At 38.8% G+C, this 27204-nt stretch overlaps 2 protein-coding genes across 3 annotated transcripts in view; one reads left to right on the top strand and one right to left on the bottom strand.

Moving 5' to 3' along the window:
- The window catches only part of LOC126349633 (ribosome maturation protein SBDS), a 49645-nt gene extending 31311 nt beyond the window's left edge, over positions 1-18334 (bottom strand). Inside the window, exons 1-2 of the mRNA XM_050002447.1 lie at positions 18197-18334; positions 10769-10989 (exon numbers count right to left, since the gene is read on the bottom strand). Of these exons, the coding sequence (XP_049858404.1) occupies positions 10769-10989; positions 18197-18327 (352 nt within the window). The 5' untranslated portion in view covers positions 18328-18334. The remainder of the gene's footprint in view (positions 1-10768; positions 10990-18196) is intronic.
- A 293-nt stretch (positions 18335-18627) lies between these two features.
- The window catches only part of LOC126349520 (protein phosphatase Slingshot), a 572249-nt gene continuing 563672 nt past the window's right edge, over positions 18628-27204 (top strand). Inside the window, exon 1 of one of the 2 annotated variants that reach the window (XM_050002438.1) lies at positions 18628-18862. In XM_050002438.1, coding sequence (XP_049858395.1) covers positions 18800-18862 — 63 coding nt within the window. In that variant the 5' untranslated portion in view covers positions 18628-18799. The remainder of the gene's footprint in view (positions 18863-27204) is intronic. The other variant, XM_050002440.1, reaches the window with a different exon arrangement.

The raw sequence follows: 27204 nt of genomic DNA, 5'->3' as shown, positions 1-27204 counted from the left end.
TTTGGCACTGGAGGGACATGGGGAGATGAGGATTAAAACTGCAAAGGGAGACCTAGTCATGAATATAGAAAGCTAATTCTAAGCACAAAAAAATTGCAATAGTTACTCAGATGTGAAGAGGCTTGCACAGTGTAGACTAGAGCTGCATCCAATCTGTCTCCAAACTAAAGACCACAAGGATGTTAACCCACCACAATCTTGTATACGTAGTTCTTTTTACACCCTGTATAACTTATTATTATCAGTGTGGCTGGTAAATATTATGCAAAAGTTTGAAAACAAACCACAGCTGCTACACACAACAGTTGAGTTCCTCTCAACTCCTGATCTACATGACCTGCCCCATTTCCCAACCAGTTATTTTCTCCCAGATGAAAGAATGTAGGTCTGCAGGTCCCAAAGATATGACTAACATAATCTATTTTAACTTATTCTTTAGGCAGTACTACAAACCCCAAGTCCTGAAGTATGTGCTACTCTGTTTTTCTGCAGTTTAATTTGGTCAACTGAATTTTCCCCACTGATACCATATAAACCTTGAATTATTTCACATTCTCACGGACTCTCCTTCTGCATGAGAGCTATAGAACATGGTAATAAAGATGGACAAATTGCACCACTAAATGAACATTTGGCCCATTCACTCAAATAACTGATGAAAGAGTGTCTGATGGTGCAACTATTCTTGCTACTAAAGCACTGTCCCCTTAGATTTCTTACGCTACACAATAAGTGTTCTCACTTACTTCTTTAGTGGTTTATCATTACACACATATGAAAAAGCAGCATGCAGAATAATTATTTGGGAGAATCCTGGTGCTCAGTTCCTATCTGAACTACAAACATGGGATGAAAAGCATCTGGTTTACCCCAGACCAGCGGCAACTTGTATAGCTATTCAAACATGTATCTTACTGTAGTTATGCTACAGTATATTAAGCAAAGTTTGAATGACAAACCAGAGCTGGCGCCCAGGCAAATTGCGCAAATCAATTAATTCCGTTTGCAAAAGATTTTAAATGGGCTGAAATTAATGCTCAGCTAACGGCAACATTTGTACGCACACGCTTTGGATTTTATGGGCAAAAACATCCAAAAAACGTTTTTCGGGCATGTTTTTGAAGCGCGCCACTTCTATACTTTAAACTTGTATGAACTGGTTCAAACTTCGCATATAAGTGGTTCATGTAATGTTAATACAACAGCTGATTCCTCAAACTGGGGGGCTATCAAGCACGGGGTCCCACATGGTTCGGTCTTAGGTCCTTTACTGTTCTTGATATACATTAATGACTTACCATTCCACATTGATGAGGATGCAAAGTTAGTTCTTTTTGCTGATGATACAAGTATAGTTATAACATCCAAAAACCAAGAACTAAGTGATGTAATTGTAAATGATGTTTTTCACAAAATTATTAAGTGGTTCTCAGCAAACGGACTTTCTTTAAATTTTGATAAAACACAGTATATACAGTTCCGTACAGTAAATGGCACAACTCCAGTAATAAATATAGACTTTGAACAGAAGTCTGTAGCTAAGGTAGAATTTTCAAAATTTTTAGGTGTGTCCATTGATGAGAGGTTAAACTGGAAGCAACACATTGATGGTCTGCTGAAACGTCTGAGTTCGGCTACGTATGCTATTAGGGTTATTGCAAATTTTGGTGATAAGAATCTCAGTAAATTAGCTTACTATGCCTACTTTCATTCACTGCTTTCATATGGTATCATATTCTGGGGTAATTCATCGTTGAGTAGAAAAGTATTCATTGCTCAAAAACGTGTAATCAGAATAATTGCTGGAGCCCACCCACAGTCATCCTGCAGACATCTATTTAAGGATCTAGGGATCCTCACGGTAACCTCACAGTATATATATTCACTTATGAAATTTGTTGTTAATAATCCAGCCCAGTTCAAAAGTAATAGCAGTGTGCATAGCTATAACACCAGGAGAAAGGATGATCTTCACTATGCAGGGTTTAATCTGACTTTGGCACAGAAGGGGGTAAATTATGCTGCCACAAAAGTCTTTGGTCACTTACCAAACAGCGTCAAAAGCCTGACAGATAGTCAACCAACATTTAAAAATAAATTAAAAGAATTTCTAGATGACAACTCCTTCTACTCACTGGCTGAATTTTTAGATATAAATTACAGGAGGGGGGAAAAAAACTAACTTAAACATTAGTGTCATGCAATATTCTGTGTAATGTAATATCGTGTACAGACATCTTTCATTAACCTGACACGTTCCACATCATTACGAAGTGTCGTATTCATAATCCATGGAACAAGTATTAATCTAATCTAATCTAGTCTAATCTTTATCTGAAAAGTATTGGCATACCGACATCTTGCAATTCATAGGTTATATTCCCTGATCCTGATCATACGGCTGAAGAGCATACAAGTAATAGCTAAAAATGTTTTTATGGAGGGATAAAATTTCTGGGGGTGGATTTTTCCTTGGGGAATACTGTTTTTTTTTTTCTTTTTTAATTTATGAGTGGAAGTGGGGGTTGGTTTTTTCCCCGAAGGGTTCATTTCTCCACCAAACACACCCCATGTTACATGTATAGTGAGTGGTGTAAAAACAGACACAAATTAATGTGGTGGTTGAGAATGGGATGTGTCTCAATAAGAAGTATCCAACAATGGGGGTGCATGCATCCTAAGTCTTAATGACAAATGTTGTGTCTTATCGCATGACATAACAAATGCCATGTTAGCTGACATGATAGCATATATGTGTTACATGACATGGCATCAAGTATCATGTCCATTTACTTGATATTATGCATAATATTATATTTCATGTGTACTAAAATAAACAAGTAAAAAAAAAAACAAATATTTCAAGTTGTTTTGATTTTTTTGTCATTGAAGCTGCCAGATTAGTTGAAAAACTAGTTCCCTTCTTTTACATCCCTAATTCTGCCCAGGACATATCTGCCTCTTTTGTGTTATGCTAGGAAGTTTCTTCATTCAGGTTAATGTGTTGGCCATGCAGGTAGACCTCTTTTGACCCAACTTACAGACAATGTTTAATCCAAAATGTTCAGTACTTCTACCTCACAAATTTCAAGCAATGCACACAAAGTAATGTTTTCACTAATACTGATAAATTTCTGCCAAACTTAAATGCACCTGATACTGGCTTCGGTCTGAATGCATTTCTCAGCATGGAACTGAACACCTACCTCGATTAACCGAAATGTAATATACAGTCATCAACAGTAATATAGACAGTCCATAATTGCACACTCACAGTTAATATTATTATTGTTTACAATTGTGTACTCAGTCAATGCTGCAATTGCAATAAATTACTCACTCTGCACAATATTCAATATAGTCACAATTCACACACTTCCTTGCAATCAAAGTTATGGAATGACTTTGGATAACATTAGGAGCAAGGGTCAAAAATGCTCTATTTTGTTACCAACAATATAAGGAATAGGGTAGACTGCTACTCACTGTAAAGATAACCCACTGGGTTGCAGACGGACACAACGAAAATACTGTTACACATATGTAAAGCTCTTTTCGTTGTGTTTGTCTGCAACTCAACAGGTCATCTTTAAGGTGAGTAGAAATCTAGCTTTTCCCTTATACTGTTGTTATTTCAACCTGTTTCCATTTATTTTGTTATCTCTTTACAAGCACAAAGTCTATTGGTAACCTTTTCAATTATCCTCCATTTCTTCATTTGTTTATGCATCATGTCCTGTAACTGTCACCAAAAAAGGAAACTTTTGGAAATCCAGAACAAGAAAATGAGTGCAAATCTTAAGGTGTACATTGCATTAACAATAAACTAGGATTATGAATAAATCCTTTAGATACAGCAAAGTCCTTGCTTTGTTAGTGATCGATTTCAGTGCTACAAAGCACCTCCTTCAAAATCCTTCAGAGATGCACTGCTTTTTATAGATTGTGAGGTGAAACGATGGGAAACTACCATGTAGAGCTGACTAACAGAAAGGGCCTCAAGATGGTGTATTGTGGCACTTTTGACAACACCCAATAAATCAAGATCATTAAGTACAACTTCTTCTTCTTCTTCTTCTTTTTCTTCTCCTCCTCTCTCTCTCTCTCTCTCTCTCTCTCTCTCTCTCTCTCTCTCTCTCTTTCCCAGTAGCTGCCAGCATCCATGATCTGTCAGAAGATGGATACACAAAGAAAAACTACAAGATTAAGTCAAAGTATCTCTACAACCTCATTTGTTACAAGAACAGTTAAAAATTTACATTATTATTTTTTGATGTAGTCATCCTGCTTTTCAATTCACTTGGTCCATCATAGTACAATCTTCTCAATACCTTAAGGAAAAAAATTTTTCAACTGAGTAAAAAGTCACATACACACTACTTCCTCCATATTTCTGTGACCTCTTAAACTATCTTTACGTAGACCAAACAAATGCAAATCTGATGTGCCGAGATCAAGAGCATATGAAGGATACTCCGACTCCTCAAAACGTTTATTCTGGAGAGTTTCAGCAATGTGAGCAGAAATATGTGGATGTGCGTAATCATGCAAACGAAGAATGCCATTTCAAAGATTAGATTAGATCAGATTTACTTTCATTCCAATTGACCTATAGTGAGGAGGTCCTCCAAGATGTAGGACATGTCACAAAAACAACAATACATGACAAATATTTACAACTCAAACAAATAAGCTAATGTACATTGACATTTGTTCCAAATTGGGGGTTACAATTCATCGCATAGACTTATCACTGTAATGTTTACTATGTACCACTTTTCCAGTTAGTGTTCCAACATTGGCCCTCATGCATTCCAAAAAAACTGTCAGCATAACTTTTCTTGCAAAGGGCTGACTCCTGAATTTCTTTCTGCGTGGTGTCTCCAGTCCATGTTCTCCATAATTTTCGTCCCTGGTTCAAACTTGTGAGCCAGTGCTTCATCTCCAGTGACAATTTATTTCAAAAACATTTTGCCTTTGTTAGCATTATAGGTTATCACATGATTATGCCTGTGCTCTTCACCGAGTTCTTCACACAGATAATACAAAAGAGCAAAAAGCGAACTTGTTTGAGAATGCTGATGCGTGGCACAAGTGAGGGAAACCATGTCATCTAGCAGCTGATGAGCATATTGAACCGTGCTGCCAAACTAATAATGGTTAGAATGAAAGTGCAGATACTTATCGACTTCAATTGTACCATTGTTCATCTTAATATTATTTGTGTTCATACCAGTTACATGTAACTTAATAAGTTAGCAAGAAAACTGCTATTCAGAAAAAAGGCTACTGCTTACTCAGTTTCATCAAATAGCTGCTTTAATGTTCTGCTGCTAAGCTTGCAAGAATACACCAGTATTTTTCAAAGAAAATAGTTACATCTGAAACAAAAGGGTTCTCTTTACAATACGCTGGGGCCATGTGTAAATACATGCACAGAGAGAAAATTTGTTAGCCTCGCAACCAGGTGGAATTGATACCAATTAAAGTTTCATTTTGGCATGCTGGTGCTCATCATGGGATGCAGTATATTTTTGTTTATGCAGGTTTCAAAAGTTTTCTTGTCAGATATGTTTCAATCATCTAGCCAACTTTAATACAGTAATGTCACATCATATCCTTAATAAAACAATGATAAATGTGCCGTGAACAAAAATGGGACTATGTCAAAAATATAAGAAACACAAATTTTCAATGATATTGCAAAAAAATATTCTCCTTATTCCTGTATGTCCACTAAGAGTTGCTACTCAATTCCATAATTAGTTACACAGCCAACTATAACTGTTCTCCTGGCTTAGGCATTTTTTCTTCCAGTTGGCTTTCTATTATTTTTCTGCTTCCCACTAGCCCACGTGACATTTCCCCTTTTGAAATCATTGCTCTTGATTCTTATGAGTTGTTTGAAGGCAGTAAATTTTAATTTGAGAATCAAAAAGCCTTCATCAGTCATGTCTTGTGCAAAGTAATACATTGAGCTTTGATGGAGTTCTTGCCCTCGTACTCACATGGAATGGAACAGGAAATATAGGCTCCTTAGATTGGAACAGAACTGAGACATTTGAAAGTGTCAAATGTTACCAGTATTCACAAAACTATGTCAGTCCTTAACAGTCCCTAAACATTGCTTTTCGCCACAATTTGGTGATGGCCATATTTCGGGCAGACAGTTATTTATCATGCAGAAATAAAGTACTCTGCAGAAGTTGGTATAAGAATGGCTGTTTTCTCACATGAGCATGTCACTAATGAGGTGGGATATCAACATTAAATGATAGGGATAAAAGGTTGACAGGAATACAAGGTTTCGAATGGGTACATGGGACAGGACTGGTCTTCCTTATCATCGTCGTGGCCCACGACCCTCGGTTCTGGACATAGCAGAAGCATAAAGAGAGAGACAAAGGTGTTTCATGGGTAAGATGGGCAGCAAATCAACAGTTTGGCAAAGGCAGGGCTGATATCGGGGAGGGCCTCAAGAAAGGCACGCAGTCCTCAGTTAGCGAATGCGGTCTAGTTGTTCCAGTCCATGGTGATATGGAGTGTTTGGAAATACTTAACTGAAGCTGCTGTTCGGAGTACTATGAATATGGCAGGAGACAATTGAACCGCTCTTTGCACTGTATGTTTATTTCTTAGCTTCCTCTGCTACACTGATATAAGCATTAAACATATTAGTTTTTTACCAAATAGGTAAGATGTATCTGCTTTTCTATTGATGGTTGGTTGGTTGATTTGAGGGAGGGGACAAATGATGAGATCAAGGGTCCCATAAGATTAGCGAAGGAAGTTGGTCGTGCCATTTTGAAGAAAACATCCCAGCATTTGCTTCAAGCGATTTAGGAAAATCACAGAAAACCTAAATCAGGATGGCCGGATACAGGTTTGAACCTCCCAAATGCGAGTTCAGGGTGGTAATTCTATTGATGGAACTACTCACAAAAATGCCTTCCAGCTCACTGATATTCAGCTTTAAATGGCAGTTTCCCATCATTTCCACATGAAACCTCCCAACCTCACTATCTTAGAATCTGTGGTAAAAGCAATGTATATATATGCTGACCTTCTATATAAATAGAATTGCTCATAACACCTTTATCTCCATTGATAATGAAAGAGTAGCTTGGTGGCTACACACTTAAAATTTCAACGTATAGGTTCAAAATGTTGAAGGTTTTAGTCTCCATTCATCTTAGAATATTTACAATACTTAACAAAACATAACTCCAGCAACAGTTTATGAAAAACCAAGATGCCTCTTGGTTTGGTTCGCATGTTAAGCTTTAGTCAGCCGTAACTGGTTGGGTGACCCTGTTCTCACATCAGAAATAAGGACATGCCATCTTCAATATCATAAATCCTAATATAGCACTGTTTTGTTGAAATCAACCTTCTGATTGATGAATATTTTGCTTTGCTTTATTAATCCATGGAGAGACCTTCTGTACTACGAGGATTGTTTCTTTTTTTTTTTTTTTTTAAGTAAGGGCTGTTTTTATTTTTAAAAAAAAGATACAAATACTTTTGTAAAAAAGCTTTTATTTTCCGATTCTACACACCTTTACCTATTTTTCTACATAGTTGCCTTGTTTATTTAAGCACTTGTCATACCGTACAACTAAGTTTTTAATTCCCTCTTCAAAGAATTCGGCCGCTTGCTCCTACAGCCAAGAGATCACGGCCGCTTTCACTTTGTCGTCGTCATTGAAGCGCTGCCCACCAAGATGGTGTTTCAGGTACCGGAAAAGGTGAAAATCGCTAGGAGCAAGGTCGGGGCTGTATGGTGCATGGTCCAAAACTTCCCAGCCAAAAGAATCAATCAAATCCCAAATCTTATGAGAGGTGTGAGGCCTAGCGTTATCATGCAGGAGCAAAACTCCTTTTGTCAGCATGCCGCGCCTTTTGTTTTGAATTGCTCTGCGGAGCTTCTTTAAAGTTGCACAGTAGGCATTTGAGTTGATTGTCATTCCTCGTGGCATTAAGTCCACTAGAAAAACACCACGCCGGTCCCAGAACACAGTTGCCATAATCTTGCGCTTTGACAGCGTCTGTTTGGCTTTTACCTTGACGGGTGAGGTTGTGTGTCGCCACTCCATCAAATGTTGCTTGCTTTCGGGAGTGATATGGGATACCCATGTTTCATCTCCAGTGACAATTTGACTCAACATGTCATCCCCTTCTTCCTCGTAACGAATCAAAAAGTCAAATGAAGTGGCAAATCTCTTCCCTTTGTGGTCCTCTGTGACGAGTCTGGGTACCCACCGAGAACACAGTTTCTTAAAGTTTAGGTTTTCAGACACAAATTTGTACAAAACCGATCTTGAAACTTGTGGAAATTCCAAAGAGAGTGGAAATTGTGAATCTTCTGTCCTCGCGAATCTTTGTTTCGACTGCAGCCACCAAATCATCAGTGATCACAGAGGGCCGGCCTGAGCGTTCTTCGTCATGGACGATTTTGACGGCCATTTTTAAATTCTGTAACCCATTGACGCACTTTACCTTCACTCATTGCATTCAAGCCATAAACTTCTGTTAACTAACGATGAATTTCTGCAGCTGATAGGCTTCTTGCAGTCAAAAAACGTATCACTGACGTACCTCACACGTGGCGGGCGATTCAATAATCGTAAACATTATAAAGTAGCACAGTGATACGTACACATCAGCTACAGAGCTGCAACTTGCATCAGTGTGAACGGGAAGGATGCCGGCAAGTGGTGCGGTGGCTTGTTGTGGCGTCCGCGCGAACTACGGGACTATACGCGCGAACGGCCCTTACTTAAAAAACAACCCTCGTATTTCATCTACCATTAAAAATACTGTATGATCTAAAAAAGCAAACAAGTATTGTGCATAACAATGGTGTCCTGGCTCACTATATACCAACCAACTAGCACAATGACATTTTTTTTAAAATTCATGCTCTGAAATGAGACCCACCTTGAGAACTATTGTCCTTAAACCTCCTGAGATGGCTCCCCGTATCCTTTAAAATTTCATATTGTGATCATTCTTCACCCTACTGCAAAATCTATTCTATACATCTTACTACAATTTCCTATAGCAGTAATTTCACTGGTAAGAACTGTTTCACCATTGCAAGAAACAGTGACAAAATAACCTCATATCTGGTGATAACCACAATTCAAGCATCAATGTTAGCATAATGACATCGATCTCAGACTCTGCTACTGACTAATGAACAAGTGTGTTTATGTCAATAACACACTTCTTATCACTATGCCTCCTCCTCAGCACAATGGCCGTTCCTTGATGCCTCTTTCAACACACAGGCAATTTGGATTATTTCTCATAGCACTTGCACCTTGTTATTTGCATCTTCATTTTGAAAAATGAAGAAACCGCAGGACAGTTGCTTAATCCACATTTTTTTCTTGTGTGTGGAACTGGTTCAGAACACTTAAAATTCCATCATCTGGTCTTGGAAATAAAATCACTTTCCTATTTATGCTCCTGGTCGCGTAGCACGGAGGAATGATTGTTATGGAATTTTCATCCCTTTTACTCTTTTGCCACAGAACCCTTGGTTCCATGACAGCATGGAGTGAGTACGACCTCAGATGATTCAGTGATTTTATTTTTTTACACTAAATCATGGAACTTTTGTGTGTTACAAAACCAGTTGTGTACACAATAAAAGACTGTGGATTACGCAACTGTCCAGCAGTTTCTTTATTTTTCTAAATGGTCTTGTACAGTTGTGGCTCCCCAGAAGAAAAACTCTTCATCTACTTGCACCTTCCATGGATTACAATCCCATCTCCTTCTATGATGTGGAACAATTCACTTTTCAATTATAATACAATTTCTCAGTGAAAAATAATGCAACATATTGACAATTTATAAGACTGACTTTTACATTCTTAAGTTCTCTTTTTCCATGTGATATCTGTAACTAACACTATGTGACGAGTGAGGTGGTGGGCTGGTTTATTGACGTAACTGCGAAAACGGTCAAAAATCTGTATACTTCACTGCTTTCTGTGGCACGCTAAGCCTGAGTGATAAACAGAGTAACCCAATTCTTCTAGTACTATATTTATAAATGTTCGTGTCAAGAAGAGGACCTACCCTCCCTCCCTCCCACTTTCTTTTCTTTGCACATGCGTACTTCCACCACTTATACGGTATCTAAGTGTGTTAATCCTCTACCTCACTGCCTAAATTCTGTTCATTTCGCCCTCATCTGTTTTCATCTCTTTCCTCAGTGAAAAATTATTCACCTTTTCATTTCTTCCATATTTTGCAACAGCTATTTCCCATTCTCCTGCACTGTTTGCTACTAATTTCATTTGTTTCTACTGCTACTACATTCATTAAGTTTTACTGCCAGTTTCCTCTCTTCAGTCTTTATTTTTTTAATGTAGTCTCTGTCTATTAAGATCCTTGCCTGATCTCATATGCTTTGTCACATTAGATTAAAAACTGATTTGAAAAAGCAAATGTTTTTCTGGTTTTGTACATGAAACAATTGTTAAGAACTTTTTCCAAAAGTAATTATTTAAAAATTATGTAAAATACAAGATGAAATGATTCAGCACCTGGGAGACAAAATCTTCAAAAACAATACAATAACCATAATGGAGTATGAACATTAAACTACTTTGATATACAACCCATTTTCCAGCCATGACACACCATGTTCTTTTGGATTTCTTGCTTACAGAATGTGATGATACCTCTAATAACTGAACCTTACTGATAGCAAGGAAACTTGAGTTTGATTAATAATATGAAAACTGTTTACCTGCTACTGTTGTTGCTATGTCTTTGAAGAGAGATTCAAGTTGAGAATGCCTTTCTTTGTCTGAAACTTGGAGTTCACCTTTGGCCAAAATTTCTTTGCAAATTTCCGTCTGATCATCTTTCCCAAATGCTTTTACCAAATCATCTTTTTTGGCAACTTGTCCCTTTGAAACATTTGTAAATACAGTGTGGGTTTGCAATACTTCATCTATGTCCTTTTCTCTGTAAGGAAAGAGAGAACATTTGTTTAATACACAATAAATTAGTTCAGATTCTGTTTCTGATGTACTTCTATTAAGAATTGAATTGTATCTACTTGTTTTACTGTGTAGATTAGTGTTTGCTAAATTACTCTAAGTTCTGCATAAATTTTAGTGCACGAGTTGAACTTGGATTGCATCCAGCAACTTCTCAAGTTAGTGTTACTTTACTTGTGACCTAAGTTAAAAATTTGTTCACAAACAGTTGGAAGCTGCATTTGCCATACTCAACATGCTTCAGACTGTTGCCCTGGGCTGTGGAGGTGTTGGTGCACCTAAGACGAATATTTTGGCATCTCTGGAGTCTATAGCACCACCTGGGATCCCTGATGCCATTGCACCTTCCTATTTGCATGTTTCGTCCAATCGATCCGATTTGCATGTCCCATACAATCGACATTACCTGACGGTGCTTGGCAAACTATGCTGTGGTCACGAATCTCTGGACAGAAGGTGAAAGTGGCTACCAATTGCATGGCTGTCCTCTTACATCTCAAGAACGGTTTGTGGTGTTGCCCACCACTCAAAATACATCTGAATCAGCACATGATGCCTTGCCTGTTAGGTCTGTGGCCAATCTTTCTTAGCGGTCTGCACAAGCACAGAGGATAGGATTGCTTCTTATTGGGAGCTCCAATATTAGACAGGTGATTTAGCCCCTCAGGCAAATGGCAGACGGGTTGAGAAAGAAGGCCAATGTCTACTCAGCTTGCTTGCTGGGTGCCTTGCCATACATGTGAACAAGGCTCTGCCAACAGCAACTGAGTGCAATGGGTGAACACAGCGCAAATGACGGCTCATTTCAGCATGAATGGCACATGTCGCCCAGGGTCAGAGGCCACATTTTGTTTCTATAGATGGCTAACTAATTTCGTGGAGGCAGCTAGCCTCATTCATTGCAGGGAAGCAGAGATCATTTTATAGTGTTGTTCCCAGAACCAATCATGGTCTTGTGTGGAATGCTTAAATCAGAGAATTGGATGATTATTTGCAAATGTTGGATGCAGATTTCTCAATGTCCGCTATCAGATGGAGAAACAGATCAGGTGTGCACTAGACTACCTGGGTAGCAGAGTTACGTGTAGCATACACTTGTGGGCCTTTTAGGATAGAGAAACAGCTCCAAAGGCCCAATAAGATGTGTCCTGAGTTCAGAAAGCATAGCATTTATCACAGCAGATCGAAGAAGCAAAATGTAACTGCAGGGGCATCTATGGAAGGGTCCCAGAAAGAGTTTCAAGAAACCAATCTCAATAGCAGAGAAATTATAAACTCTGATAGCAATGGAATCAAAAAGATTGAATGAACATTGGTGGTGGAAACATCTTTATATCAATAAAACCTACAACAATATCTAGTAAGATTAATAGAGATTCAAAATGCAAAATAATATGAGTGTAGATACGTTTTAAAGGTGGATCGAATATGGTCATCAGATGCTTTTGTCAACTTACTGCCTGAAAAGCAGTAGTGGCAGAACATTTGAAGGAAAACTTGAGAGAATATTTCACGCAAATTTCTGGGTAATGTTATAGTTTTAGGTGGAGATTTCAGTTTTCCAGCTACAGACTAGGAGACTCAAGTTTTTCATGCAGGCAGTAGGGACAGTGAATCTTGAGAAGTTGTTCCAAATGCCTTATCCAAAAAACTGCCTCAAGCAGTTAATCAGAGCACTTGACTAGTGTAGATCAAATCCTAGATCTGCTGTTGACAAACAGACCTGAACTTTTTGACTCAGTTGGCATAGGACAGGGAATCAGTGACCATAAGGCCATTACAGCATTACTGAATATGGCTGTGAACAGAAATACAATGAAAGGTAGGAAGATCATTTTGTTTGGCAAGAGCAAAAAGAAAGAGATTTCAAATTATCGGGCTTGACAACAACAAAATTTTATCTCCAGCATTGACAACGTTGAAAATCAATGGACAAAGTTCAAGAGTGTTGTATATACTAAATGTCTTTTTCCAAAACTGTTTCACAGAGGAAGATCACACAATAGTCCCTCTTTTAAGGTGTCACATGAATGCAAAATGATAAATATCAAAACAAGTGATCAGCAGATAGAAAACCAACGGAAACATTCAACAGTACATGAAAGATCTTGCCTCTCTTCTAGCAGCAGTGTACTGTAGGTCTCCAGAGCAGCAAAGCATTCTCAATGTTTGGAAGAAAGAAAAAGTCTTCCCATTTTCAAGAAAGGTCATCGAACACACACAAAAAATATAGGTCTATATCTCTGACATCAGTCTACCATAGAATACTAGAACATGTTTTATGCTCACAAATTATGATATTTCTGAAGACAAAAGTCTCCTCTGTAGGAATCAACAAGTGTTCTGAAAGCAACTTTGTAAAACCCAGCTCCCCCACAAGGCCCAAAGAGCATTAAATACCTTTGCCCAGGCAGATGCTGCATTCCTAACCTTCTGGATGCATTTGATACAGTTCCATACTGGCACCTAGTGAACAATATACAACTGTATGGAACATCAGACTAAATGTGTTATGGGTTGACGAGTTTCTAGCTAACAGAATACTACACGGCCTTCTGAGTTGAGAGAAGTCATCCAATGTAAAACTAACTTAGTACGCGCTTCAAAGGTTTGTAAATTTTCACAGTACGTTTGGTTAAAGTTCACTTAGTAAGTGCAAAAGTGTCATGGAGATGCACAGTCAACTAAATGGCAGACACTGCAAGAGAGGCAATCTGCACCACAATGTGGTCCACTGTTAAACTTTCGAGGCATGCATTTCTACAAGACACAACCAATATAGTTACCCTCTTACATGTATTTCGTGAAAAGACAGCGAGCAAGAAGGTGCAGTGGTTAGCACACTGGACTCGCATCTGAGAGGACGATAGATCAAACCCAGATTTAGGTTTTCCATGATTTTCCTACATCACTCCAGGTATATGCTCTGATGGTTCCTTTGAAACGGCATAGCCGATTTCCTTCCCTCTCCTTGACACAATCACAGCTTGTCCTCCATCTGTAATAACTTTCCTTCTTCCTCCTTGTGAAAAGACCATGAAGGCAATATTGGAGAGACCTGAGTCCACTCATAGGCTTGCCAACAATGTTTTTTCCCCAAGACTACATGTGACTGAAACAACAAAAGGGGGAAGTGACACAGGTACGGAAACTATCTCCTGTCACAGTGTATGGTGGCTTGTGGAGTATAGATGTAGATCATATATATGACAATTATTATACACGAAAGTACAAAAAATATTTATGTCGTACAATATTTCATTTGAAGTGACCAATGGAACCTGCATTTCATGTCAATACATAAATGGTCTGTGGTTTGTGAATTTTCATTAAACGAAGTGGGCCTACATAATTTCTATCTTTCTATTTAGTTGTAAAAGTGGAGCACAGATTAGGGGGGCTAGGCAGCCTCTATCACACATATCATGTTTAGTTTTTTCATAACAACATAGCATTTTTTTTTCAACACAATTCTTCTGGGTGAGAGACAGTTCCATGGTGTAAAATACTTCATATGTGTATCTGTGTTCTGAACATAATATGGAAAGAGGCTAATATGTTTCCAAGCTTCTTGTTATGTTATAGAATGCAGGAATTAGTGAAACTACCTGGCAGATTAAAACAGTGTGCCAGACCAAGACTCGAACTCGGGACCTTTGCCTTTTGCAGGCAAGTGCTCTACTAAGTGAGCTACCCAAGCACAACTCACACCCCGTCCATAAAGCTTTACTTCCACCAGTACCTCGTCTCCTACCTTCCAAACTTAACAGAAGCTTTCCTGCGAAGCATGCAGGACTAGCACTCTTGAAAGGGAGGGTATTGGTAGAGCACTTGCCCGCGAAAGGCGAAGGTCCCGAGTTCGAGTCTCGGTCCAGCACACTGCTTTAAACTGCCAGGAAGTTTCATATCAGCGCACACTCCGCTCCAGAGTGAAAATCCCATTCTGCTGGAATTAGTGTTCCGACAGCTTTAGTGTTTGATGAATTGTTACCTTTATTCCTTGAATCATTTAATTTGAGTTCACACAGCAATTTGGTAAATCATGTGGATTCTCTTCCATTCTTACTTCCCACTGGTTTTAAAACTTCCTAATTTCCGCAGCTTTTGTGCTATTTATTAGGACTTTTCATTGCTCATCTTACTATTATTCCAAACAGCTGAATCTACTGCTCTATCTTGAAGCCACTAAGCTCCATCAAGGTGTCAAGGTGTACACTGCACATCCACAATATATCATCTGAACATAAGGCAACTCTCCCATCCTTCCTCAGGTATGAAAATTATTTCCTTGGTCCATTTCTCTGTCTCTCGATTTGCACCACCACCGCCACCATCACACTTTTCACTGGGTGATACAGCCTTTCTTTTAACTTTCTTCTGTCCCTCCATTCCTATCTCTTCCTTGGTCCCATCCCTATCTCCATTCTGTGTAGCATTCTGTCATCTTCAACTCCCCCCGCATTACCGTCTTGTTACTCCCCTAGATCAGATGTAGTCAAATGTTTGATATGAGATGTTGGCTTTGACCAATGACACAGAAAATATGCGACAAAGACCTTTACTCCTTGAATCATTTAATTTGAGTTCACACAGCAATTTGGTAAATCATGTGGATTCTCTTCCATTCTTACTTCCCACTGGTTTTAAAACTTCCTAATTTCCGCAGCTTTTGTGCTATTTATTAGGACTTTTCATTGCTCATCTTACTATTATTCCAAACAGCTGAATCTACTGCTCTATCTTGAAGCCACTAAGCTCCATCAAGGTGTCAAGGTGTACACTGCACATCCACAATATATCATCTGAACATAAGGCAACTCTCCCATCCTTCCTCAGGTATGAAAATTATTTCCTTGGTCCATTTCTCTGTCTCTCGATTTGCACCACCACCGCCACCATCACACTTTTCACTGGGTGATACAGCCTTTCTTTTAACTTTCTTCTGTCCCTCCATTCCTATCTCTTCCTTGGTCCCATCCCTATCTCCATTCTGTGTAGCATTCTGTCATCTTCAACTCCCCCCGCATTACCGTCTTGTTACTCCCCTAGATCAGATGTAGTCAAATGTTTGATATGAGATGTTGGCTTTGACCAATGACACAGAAAATATGCGACAAAGACCATAAACAATATGGCGACTACAACTTGATATTATTGATTTTGCAAAATGAGTTACGCTACAGATCAGTCTTTAACAACAACTAAGCCTTTGCCAAGTCACAACCAAACTGTTACCTTCCAATCTAACCTATACCTCAGGCTAAGCTTCAGAGCAAAGTTTCACCACAACCAGTTTTTCTCTCTCTCTCTTTTCTTAAATTTGCATTCACATTCATTGTTTTAGCCAACTAACAACAAAATGGTGAGTTTATGGACCGAGAGGTGACGTGACAGCAGCCATTGACATTACGTCTCTGGCCAAAGAAACAAATCTTATTGAACAGTCCTCTTGACCCCTTGTCTATTACACCATATAGTATCATCAGTGTTCTGTAACATTAGAAATTTACGTGTATGTGACATATTTACAAACATCCTGCTCTGAAAAAGAGCGAAAGATCAAAATCCTAGTTCTGTTCTCCACTTAGCACCCACTGTATTCCCAATGATTCATTTATTTCATCTCGAGCTTTTGCATTATCGTAATTCAATTTAAGTTTTATCTGTCGCATAGTTTTGATAGTGTGCCTGCCAAAGTGTAGGTCACATCATACAGCTTAAGAGTCTGGAGTACAGCCTTTTGATGACTTTTTCTTTCCTTATTTTGAACTCTTATTACCCATGTTTTAGAAGCATATTCATTTTTTATGAAATCTTGTATAACATCTTGACTTTTTAACACAACTTTTCCCGTTACTGCAGAGACGCTTACATTTATATTCATGCATTAATTTTGTGAAAAATCATAGTTTCAACTTGGCAGCTGCCTATAACAAAACATTCACCACATTTGTATTAATAATAATTTAAAAAATCATGTTACTCAAGTTTTTATTAGCATTATCCTCTCCTTTCTCTTCTTGCCTACACCTATAAGAAAGACCGAGGTAATAGGTAGAAACTTTATTGCAATGTTTGGGGAACCAAGACTGGTATCTGACAATACTTTCAACATACAACTGTTAGAATTAGTGTTGGCCTGGGAGGAGTCTTTTTTTTTGGGGGGGGGGGGGGGGGGGAATTGGTTGGATATTTCAGGCATTTCGACTGGAGCCTCCAAGTTGCCTCTGTTTAATAAGGAAATAGTGATTTCAAACTGTCTGTCTTCAACGTTTGCTGGTAGTACATCTTCCTTGCATCCAACATAGCCTGTATACAATGATCCATCTATTTCAGTTTAGAAACTTTTTCATGCAATAAGGACATACACAAAATATTTTCACTTAAATTAGCAAATAGCATGTTTTCACCTGATCAACTATTAAGTTACATAAAACCATTTAGTCACATGAAACTGTGGTTTTTTGTTTACAAAACAATATTCCATGTTGATTTTAATAGTAGCATTTTCTTTTATGTCTTAAGGATCTTCCAAGGCATCAAGGGGTGCAAAAGATGCATAATGCAGCCTATTTACTCAAATTATTGACAAACACAAAATCCAAGTGTTATGTTTCAGTGAACAAAAACAAAATGCCTAAAGATAAATAAAAGTATAAAGTGCCAAGTACTTTGTGCTCCATGTTTTAGTGCAAAAGCGAAGTGGAATAAAATCAAGTTGCAACAACATGATGACATTCTGAGCAACAGGGAGAAACACAACATACAACTGGCTAATCCAAAATAAAAACTGTTTGGATTCAGACAACTTAAATGATTTTATTACAACAAAATACCGGCAGTCAGGTGGTAGTAAGTTCTATTGAGCAGTCTAGCACCTCATGTGGTTTAGCTTGTTTTAAAACGTATTTATTTTTCAGCTATAAAGACGATAACGCTTTACACTGAAAGAACTGACTGAATATACATGCGCTTGTACACGCAATGTTGTGCAATGAAAATGTATTCCGGATTTGATCATCATTTAATATATATGCATATACAAACTAGAACACCTCACTGGGATACGGAGAAATATTTAAGTGTACAGTATAGATTTCGGTATATTTCTTCTTACAAGTATGCCTCTTCGTTGAATACCAATCATAACCTTAAAATATCAGTTTACTCACATATTGTCCCTCCAAGACACAACCTTATTTCTGTAGCATGCAATTTCAAATCGTTTCCCTCCTTTTTTCATGCGTACTACCGCCACATTTGTAAGACGAATCTGGTTCGTTGGAGTAAATATCTTCGACATAGCGAACAACGTTTTACACCGTCTGACACACTATCAACAAAACACACGCCTGAACACACTAGTCACCTGTCGACATCGTCGGATGTCTTTTGTTTTCGCTGAGTGTATGAGAAATTTCGTTATACGTTCGAAAAAAGTAATGTTCAGTAACTTTCCTTACTGTAGCTAAGTTTTTACACCCCTTAAGTTACTGTACCAATTTCATTGTCAACCGTCACATAACTATCTACAACACATCGACTTTGGAAACTACCTGACAGACACACAAAATTCCCATAGAAACAACATACATGCGCAAAGACATCTGTCGCCCGTCGATTTTGTACAAGAAAATGAAAATGGCTTCACGGGTGTTGTGTGTGTTTGAAATTTATCTGAAAATATGTGTGGCTGAAGTGGAAAACGTGCGTTACAACCTAAGAGGAAAGTGAAACAGACATTAAAATTGGCGTGTGTTGTGAGTAAAAGTGTTATGGCTCTTGTTACTGTGCAGAGGTCTCCAAGCGCCAACAGTTGTAGCTCAACACCCACTTCGGTAAGTTTAATTTAAAATTTTCTTGTACGTAGGCTGTGTCCTCAACTAATAATAATTGATATGGCACACGTTTATCAACTTCGTCACCACCTACCTCATGATAGTAATGTATACATAACAAATTGGTAGAGCTGCTTCAAAACGTATGGAAGTATTTATTTTCTAGATAATATTAATTACTATATGATCTGTTATAGGTAGCATATTTTAGGTGATTCAGTAATGGAACATAGCAATGAATTTTCATACCATTATTTGGTTATTTGTGGATATATTTGCCAAGAATATGAGTACCAACGAAAGAGTACTGAAAAACAGCATAAATTTATAGAAACGAAAAATATATCATTTTACATTTCGTGAAGTTACTTTGTGATTCATAAAATATAGCCTAGTCTAGTTAACGCTCAGCGCCGTTCCTGGTATTTAGCTGGAAATATGAATCATGTGCTAAAAGTCACCAAACATATTTGCTCATTTAATGTATGTTTACTTTCTGCTTTCAAAGAAATAAATTTTATTGGACATTACAAAAACAGAGATAAGTGAAGTTCTCGTTCGCTACCCTTCGACTTTCTTTTCACGGAATTCATTCCATGCTTTCGAAAGGTAAACAAAACTTTGCAGAAAGTGGGTACACTCTTTCAGTAGGAAACCCATACATAGTGTTAAAAATTATTAGAACTTCGTTGTAGTTTTATATGCACAGTTGACACTTGTTTTCTTAACGGTATACTTAGAATGATACGATGTACACTGCTTCAAGTTCTCTATGTAATTACTAATCGGGAACTGTTACTTGCTTCTGAACCAATTTTGCGTCGAACAGTGGACGCCTCCAGTTCTAATGTTTACATGTCGCAGTTCGCGTACTAATCCACTTGTTGGTCTTCGAAAAGGGAGTTTCGTAAAGAACTCGACAGTCGCTTTTATAGTCAGTTTCGTTGGATACTTTAAGGTTTCGCTCCATTAGCTTGAATATGTTCTTTCTGCTATCAAGAAACAGACTGTCGAGACTTTTTTCCGTATTATGTCAGGAATCTGTAATAAGAAATGGTCGTTTTGGAACCAAGAGAAAGCTTAGAGACGATGAACTTTGTAGAGAATCGAGCCCATATCCTAGTTCTTAAGGGATTGCAAACATGTAATGAAATAAGATGCATGCAGATAGCAAATAAATAAAAAGGAGGGGAATGACGTAGGGAAGATTTGTGAGGAAAAATTGCAGAAAACAGAATATTTAATATGATATTGGTTGTGGGGTTACTGAGCATCTAAACTACTTGAGTATGTTGTGGAATAAACTTTCGTTTTTTAAAGTATAACCGAATGAAAAAAACTGGAACAAACAATAATAATTTTCGGAGCAAATGGAAACGTATAGACGATATATTTCTTTTGCTAGCTACTTCAGCAGAAATGCATGTTGTGTGTACAGAATGGCCAGGAGTAAAGAAGGAATATGTGATTACAAGGGCAGTATAAGAGCAGCATTTTGAATTGATACACACGAAAGATAAGCGTAAAAGAGACTGATTTCCAATCAGTTGTAGGCCTAGGTACTGTATAACAGTTCAAATTGTGTAGGATACAAAAAAATTTTATGACCACCTACAAGTATTACGCCTTTTTCTTGTACTCTCACCTAGTGTATTATCCGCCACTGATTACATACGGCTTGCGGAAGCGTGCTGAATGATTCAGCAGGCGTTTCTCTCTCTCTCTCTCTGTGTGTGTGTGTGTGTGTGTGTGTGTGTGTGTGTTTTTATCACAGCACCTGAACCAATCCTGAACTCTACGTAATTCTGTATGAAGGAAACTGATTTTACTGAGCAGCATTACATCTAATCAGAATGTGATTCATGTTCACCTAGAGATAAGGTGTCTGCTTTCACACTCATGCCCATTTTCGAAATATAGGTACATTCTTAACACTGAAATCTTTTGCAGGCACACGTTTAACACATTCAGATGTAAATGAAAGAAGAGGGCGTGTATGTGACGTCGTATTCTGAAGAAGAGTCGCATATCCTATGATATTTTAGCCGTTTACGCATAACTTGGCGTCTTTTGCTTTGCTGGAATGCACTAAGACATGCAAGCTGTTAGTCTGCCTTGCGTTTCATTTTCAATATCTTGTGGGCCGTGGCGTTAACAATTGTACTCCTTTCTATAATCTTTCACGAATAGTACTGCTTTTGTGGAATTATTCAGTGCAGTGAAAGTGTAACGACGATTACGAAGACTCTTTTTCCGCTGTTGAACAATGTAGCACAATAATAAAGTAAAATTCGCTCTCAGGAGCAACTAGATTCAGTTCCATGTCCAATATTTCTTATTTAGGTGTTGCTTATTCGTATTAACTGAACGAAACACCTTTTTTTTTAGCTTGTTTTACAAACTTTATTTTACCGTCCGAACTAGGCTTTAAGTTTTAAACCCACTTTCTAGTACACATAACTCATCCCAAAAATATTACTTAAGCTGGATGCCGAGAAGATTCCTTTGCGTAGGGGGGGGGGGGGGGGTATATTACCTCCACAATCATCGCCCAGTATGAGCTCGAATGAACTCCTAAAGACCTGAACTCGGCGGGAAAAACTTCTGCCCTTCTTTTGTTGAAATGTAATAGGGCGATGAAGTGTTTCTCTGAACTTCATGAAACACGCAAATTAAATATGATCTTACCTCGCGTTTTGTCACGCGTACCAAATAATGAATGAATATCCGGTATTTTGTGTTTCTTAAACACATTTTCCACCGTCTCCGAATAGTGAATGACCTTGTTTCAAATACAATGAGTTCGAAATGTAGCACAGTGTACGCAATAAACTTTTCATTCATCTCACCGATGTCACACTGCAAATGCAAAAGTACGTTAATCCTGCCATAAAACAGCCTTGAACTCAGGAACAGAGACCGTCGCACTAAAGAGCTTCAATGAATAACCTGTCACGAAGCGTGTTTTGTAGGCATTTACCGGGCACACACTGCGATTTGTTTGCCCAATGTCTGAACGAGTCGCATTACCTTGCAAACACCTTACTAATCTGCATTGATGTGCAAGGAATCGCAAATTGGAAGGACAACAAGTCATTGCATAGAACAAGAAAAACTGAAAGGACCTGGAACCTAGCACCAATAGACGCTGCAGTTTCTTCGAAACTAATGTCGGCGCCACAATACCAAGCAGTGCTCAATGTGAGAGCCGTAGGAAGTACTATCGAAATGACGTTTGCTCATCATCGTCTAAATTGCTGGTAGAAATGGCTGTTTGTGAACGGACGAACACCCAGGATAGTTGTCTCCATATTATCACACCATGCGCAAACATCTTTCATTAAGTATACGAGGGTTGAATGAAAAGTAATGCCTCCACCTTCGTTAACTGAATTTGGGTGGGAATATTTTAATAAATCAAACGCAAAAATAATCCTTGGAATGTGATCTTTAATTATCAGTATTCACTTTTCCACATAATCACATGCAGAAATGTATCCAATTTCTGCCAACGATAAACAAGTTTTCTGAAGGCGTCACGGAAGAAGTTGACACTCTGTTTCAGCATCCACAGTCTCAGTTCTCTCAAGGTCTTCATCAGAAGCATAATTATGTCCTCGAAAATCGTTTTTCATTACCGGAAACAGATGGAAGTCAGACGGTGCTGAATCTGGACTGTATGGAGGATGCCGTACGGTGGTGAGATTCAGTCTCTGAAGTTCTGCTAAGGTGACACGTGAAGTGTGTCGTTTGGCATTGTCATTGTCATGCTGGAGGAAAACATTTCCCTTTTCCTATCGGACCCTTGTTAGCCGTTGTGATGTAACGCTCTGAACACTGTGGCCATGATTTTTCCAGCTGAGGGCTGCGCCTTGAATTTCCTTTTTCTGGGGCGAGTATTTGTGTCGATATTCCATAGACTGACATGGTGTACCCACGTTTCGTCGCCTGCCACAATTGAATGGAGAAAGGCGTTACCTTTATTCTCGTAACGCGAGAGAAGTTCCTGGCTAATTTCAAGTCTGTGCGCTTTCATTTCAGGAGTCGGCATCCGGGGTACCCATCGTGCACATATCTTCCGATAGCCAAACAAAGCAATAATGTAACCCACATGTTCTTGTGAAATGCCGATTGTGCTTGCAATTTCTCTCTTGAGTGATATGAAGGTCGTCCCGAATCAATCTGTCAACATTTTGCTTGTGAAACTCTGTGGTTGTTGTCACAGGACGTCCAACTCTTTGTTGGTAACGCAGGTTAGATGTTCCCGCCTCAACATCTTTAAACTTGCTTGCCCAACGATGCACAGTATTCACATCAGCACAATCACCATAAACTGCTTTCATTCTCTGATCAGTCTCCTTCGGGGTGACACCTTCTGCTGTCAAGAATTCAGTGACTGCACGTTACTTAAATCGCATTGACCGACCGTCTGCGCAGAGTTCCATACTTTACACTGTAACAAAACAACCGTTGAATGATAAAGCTTCCCGCCAACTGGAGCTGTAGAGAAAGTCTAAGGAAAAAGCCAGTACCTGTCGCATACCAATGCTGCCAACTGTTGAAGAGTTAGGAAGGTGGAGACATTACTTTTCAGTCAACCGTCCTAGAATTCGACAATATCTTTAATGCAGCTACTTAGTACGTTGTGCATGTGATGACTTGGATTAGAAGAGTAAAATAGCGAGTTACTTGAAAACTGACGAGTAGGTTTGAAGAGCATCTCGGACAAATTATTCCTCAAAACAATCGGTCAAATCCGAGATTACGTGGGACGAGCTGCAGCACAAATTCTCGATGTCATTAAACAGATGTACCCGGTGTTTTTGGACTGATGAAAACACTTTGTCGATATAGGTAATTTTATCGATATTGTTTTGTATTATTTTGATATTTGTATTTGTTTATGTATATTTCGTTCTCTCTGTATTTTTAGATGAGAAGAATGAGTCAAGTGTGATTATTTCCTATATTCACTCACCAATTTTCAATTAGCTAATATAAGTATTTTCTCCATGTATGCGCGCAAATAAATGACTTATCTCTGTATGTCGAAATAAAATATCACTATACTGAACTAAACTCCGTCCAATGGAATGACCACGCACGTTCTGTTGTTGGCAAAGCAAGAGCTAGATTTCAGTTTATTAGTAGAATACTGGGGAAGTTCAATCAGAAGATTGTGTACAAATTACTCGGACTACAAGTTTAAATTATTATTCAGTTGTATGGGACCAGTACCAAAGAGGACTAACAGGTGATATTGAATGTGTACAGAGAAGGCCAGCACGAATGGTCAAAGATTTGTTTGATTCTTGGAAGAGTGTCACAGAGGCACTTAATAAACTGCACCGGCAGACTTCTGAAGATAGACGTAAACTATCCCGAGAAAGTATGCTAGGAAAGTTTCAAGAACCCGCTTTGAATGACAACTCCAGGAATATACTACAATCTCCTACATATCGCTTACGTAGGAATCTTGATGATAAGAGTAGAATAATTACGAAACGCACAGAGACATTCAAACAATAATTCTTGCCGTGCTCCATACGTGAGTGGAACCGGAAGAAACCCTAATAACTGCTACAAGAGGACATACCCTCTGCCACGCACTTCACAGTGGTATAGATGTGGATGTAGACGCAGAAACAGGCCTTGGAAGGCCAAGAGGTACCGACCGATCTTCGGGTCAGCCTATAGGCGTCAGTAAGTGCGGATATGGAGGTGCGTGTGGTCAGCACACCGCCCTCCCGGAGCCGCTACTTCTCAGTCAAGTAGTTCAAGTGGCTGCACAAGGTCTGAGTGCAACCCGCTTGCCAAAAGCGCTCGGCAGACCCGGACGCTCACACATCCAAGTGGTCGCCAAGACCGACAGCTCTTTAACTTCACTGATCTGATAGAAATCACTATACTGTTGCCTTATTAAACATTTTTATTTCGTTCTGCTATGAAAGTTTGTGTAATTTAGAATCTCCAGGAATTTTCATTGTTGTTCTTGCTGAATTTTTTTGAAACTGCAAGTACTTTTTTTTCGGTCACCAGTCCTAGCGGGTGGTTGGCTGCAGCACTCCAGTTTGTATTTTCTATCTGTCCTCTTTATTTCAGAGTAACAGTTGTACCCAGCATCATCAATGATCTAACTTTTATCGTCCTATACATATTAAAACAGCCCCTGCGTTTCTTTTCCTCCATACAGCTAAAGTACGGTTTTCAGCAACAATTTATATCGTACCAGAGTAATGATTATTGAAACCAACAGCTGTGTTGTAATCCGACGTCGTTTATTCAACACATGTCACCAGTTTCGACGCCAAAAAGCGTCATCTTCAAGTCCGAAGCGTAATCTGCCATCAACACGAACCAAAACGACAGTGCATTAATTGGGCTTTGAATTGGTTCCTCATCCGCACTTTACACCACACGTAGCCCCAAATCACTTCTTCTTTTTTCCTAACTTGAAACTTGGGCTTGCTGGAAGAAATTTTCGTCAAATGAGATAGTGATAATTGCAATCAACGAGTATTTTGCAGATTTTGACAGAACGTATTTTTGCGATGGGATGAAAAAGCTGGAGGATCGCTGGACCTAATGCATATTTACGAAGTAAAAATTTTTTGTTTGCTTTTTTGCCATACTTATCAAATCACGCTCGTAGAAGGTTTTGATTCGACACAACCGGAGCTCAGATACCCCTCCTCTCACCCAGATTTTCGTAAATCACTGCAGACGAATTGCACTGTGGTTGTTTAGAAGAGGAGAGCCCTTATCCAGTAGAGCCAGTGCTTCGTCTCTAATGAGCTCGATCTTGACGGGACGTTAAACTTCAGTATTTGTTAATGGCTGTAAATTTTTTTTCATGATATTCGAACAGCTTCATTGTTCTGTGCAGGGGAACAGCCACTAGAAAGAAGATTCCAGCAGTGAGCGGAACGTAGAGAGAAGGAAACACGAGCGTTGACAAGGTGGTAATACTAAGAAAATTTTATGGACGCCGATAACGGCCGGAAAAAGCTTCAGTTTCATCAAACCTTACGTCTCTTTTCTAGCCCCTGTGCAACAGTGTCGCTAACTCAAGATCCCCGTAGCTAGCGCTTCATACGTTCTCCTCCTCCCCCTTCGCACAGAAAATATAACTGTAATATTTGATTCAGCACGACGCGTTTCGGCGGCATGCCCCTGAAAATTTCGCCAAGTCAGCAATACTAGCCGACATATCTGGCCCTGGAAGCTCGTTCCATTGTATTAAAATTATTTTAAAAATCATGTAGAATGGACAAAGGTTGTAAGAACAACTCGAAATCTTCGTAAATTGCACAAAATATGGAAATAGCTTGCAGAACGACAAGCTAGAAAGCAACAAAGTGTATTTTTTTTCCTTTAAAAAACCTCTCCATCTTTGGTTGCCCGTTCAACAACAACATAAACATCTGTGTGTTAATTGAATTTCTCCGAAACAAAAATTAAATTGTATTGGATAAATATAATATTTTCCTCTTTCTATGAGAAAAACAGCCTTGCGTACTTACAGTTATCGTAGTGTACTTGAAATACAGTAACTATGTCCAAGCTCTACACCGGAGCAGTACAGTCACCAGTGACACCAATATAAATGTAGCTCTGTGCAGCTGTATCAGATGTTTTTGCTGTTGTTTAATGCTCTATGTACCAGATATTGGAGTATATCGTTGTTCATACTGAAGTACTAGGTTATTTCAATGAATGTGTGCCATGTAAAAGCTATACAGTTCTCGGAACGTAACTGTCTTCTGAGCTAACAGCTGCTAGAAGTGTTGCAGTTTCTCGATAAACTGCCTCTCGGAGGCTCAGAGTGATTGTTCTGTGAGCCAGACATCCGGCAGTGTCTGCCCCCTTGACTGTAGTGCAGAGATGGATCCGCTCATTACTGTCAACATGATAAAAACTGGACTAGGGTTTTCCTTTTCATAACAGATCCTCCTTTTCCTTAATATTACATGGAAAGAAATACAATAGAAGAAGAATGGGTAGCTTTGAGGGATGAAGTAGTGAAGGCAGCAGAGGATAAAGAAGGTAAAAAGACGAGGGCTGCTAGAAATCCTTGGGTAACAGAAGAAATATTGAATTTAACTGATGAAAGGAGAAAATATAAAAATGCAGTAAATGAAGCAGGCAAAAAGGAATACAAACGTCTCAAAAATGACATCGACAGGAAGTGCAAAATGGCTAAGCAGGGATGGCTAGAGGACAAATGTAAGGATTTAGAGGCTTATCTCACTAGGGGTAAGATAGATACTGCCTACAGGAAAATTAAAGACACCTTTGGAGAAAAGAGATCCACTTGTATGAATATTAAGAGCTCAGATGGA

Source organism: Schistocerca gregaria, chromosome 1, assembly GCF_023897955.1.
Source record: "Schistocerca gregaria isolate iqSchGreg1 chromosome 1, iqSchGreg1.2, whole genome shotgun sequence".
Classification (NCBI taxonomy): Eukaryota; Metazoa; Arthropoda; class Insecta; order Orthoptera; family Acrididae; genus Schistocerca; species Schistocerca gregaria.
The sequence above is the reverse complement of the archived record's forward strand: the minus strand, read 5'-3'. Positions and strand labels throughout refer to the sequence as shown.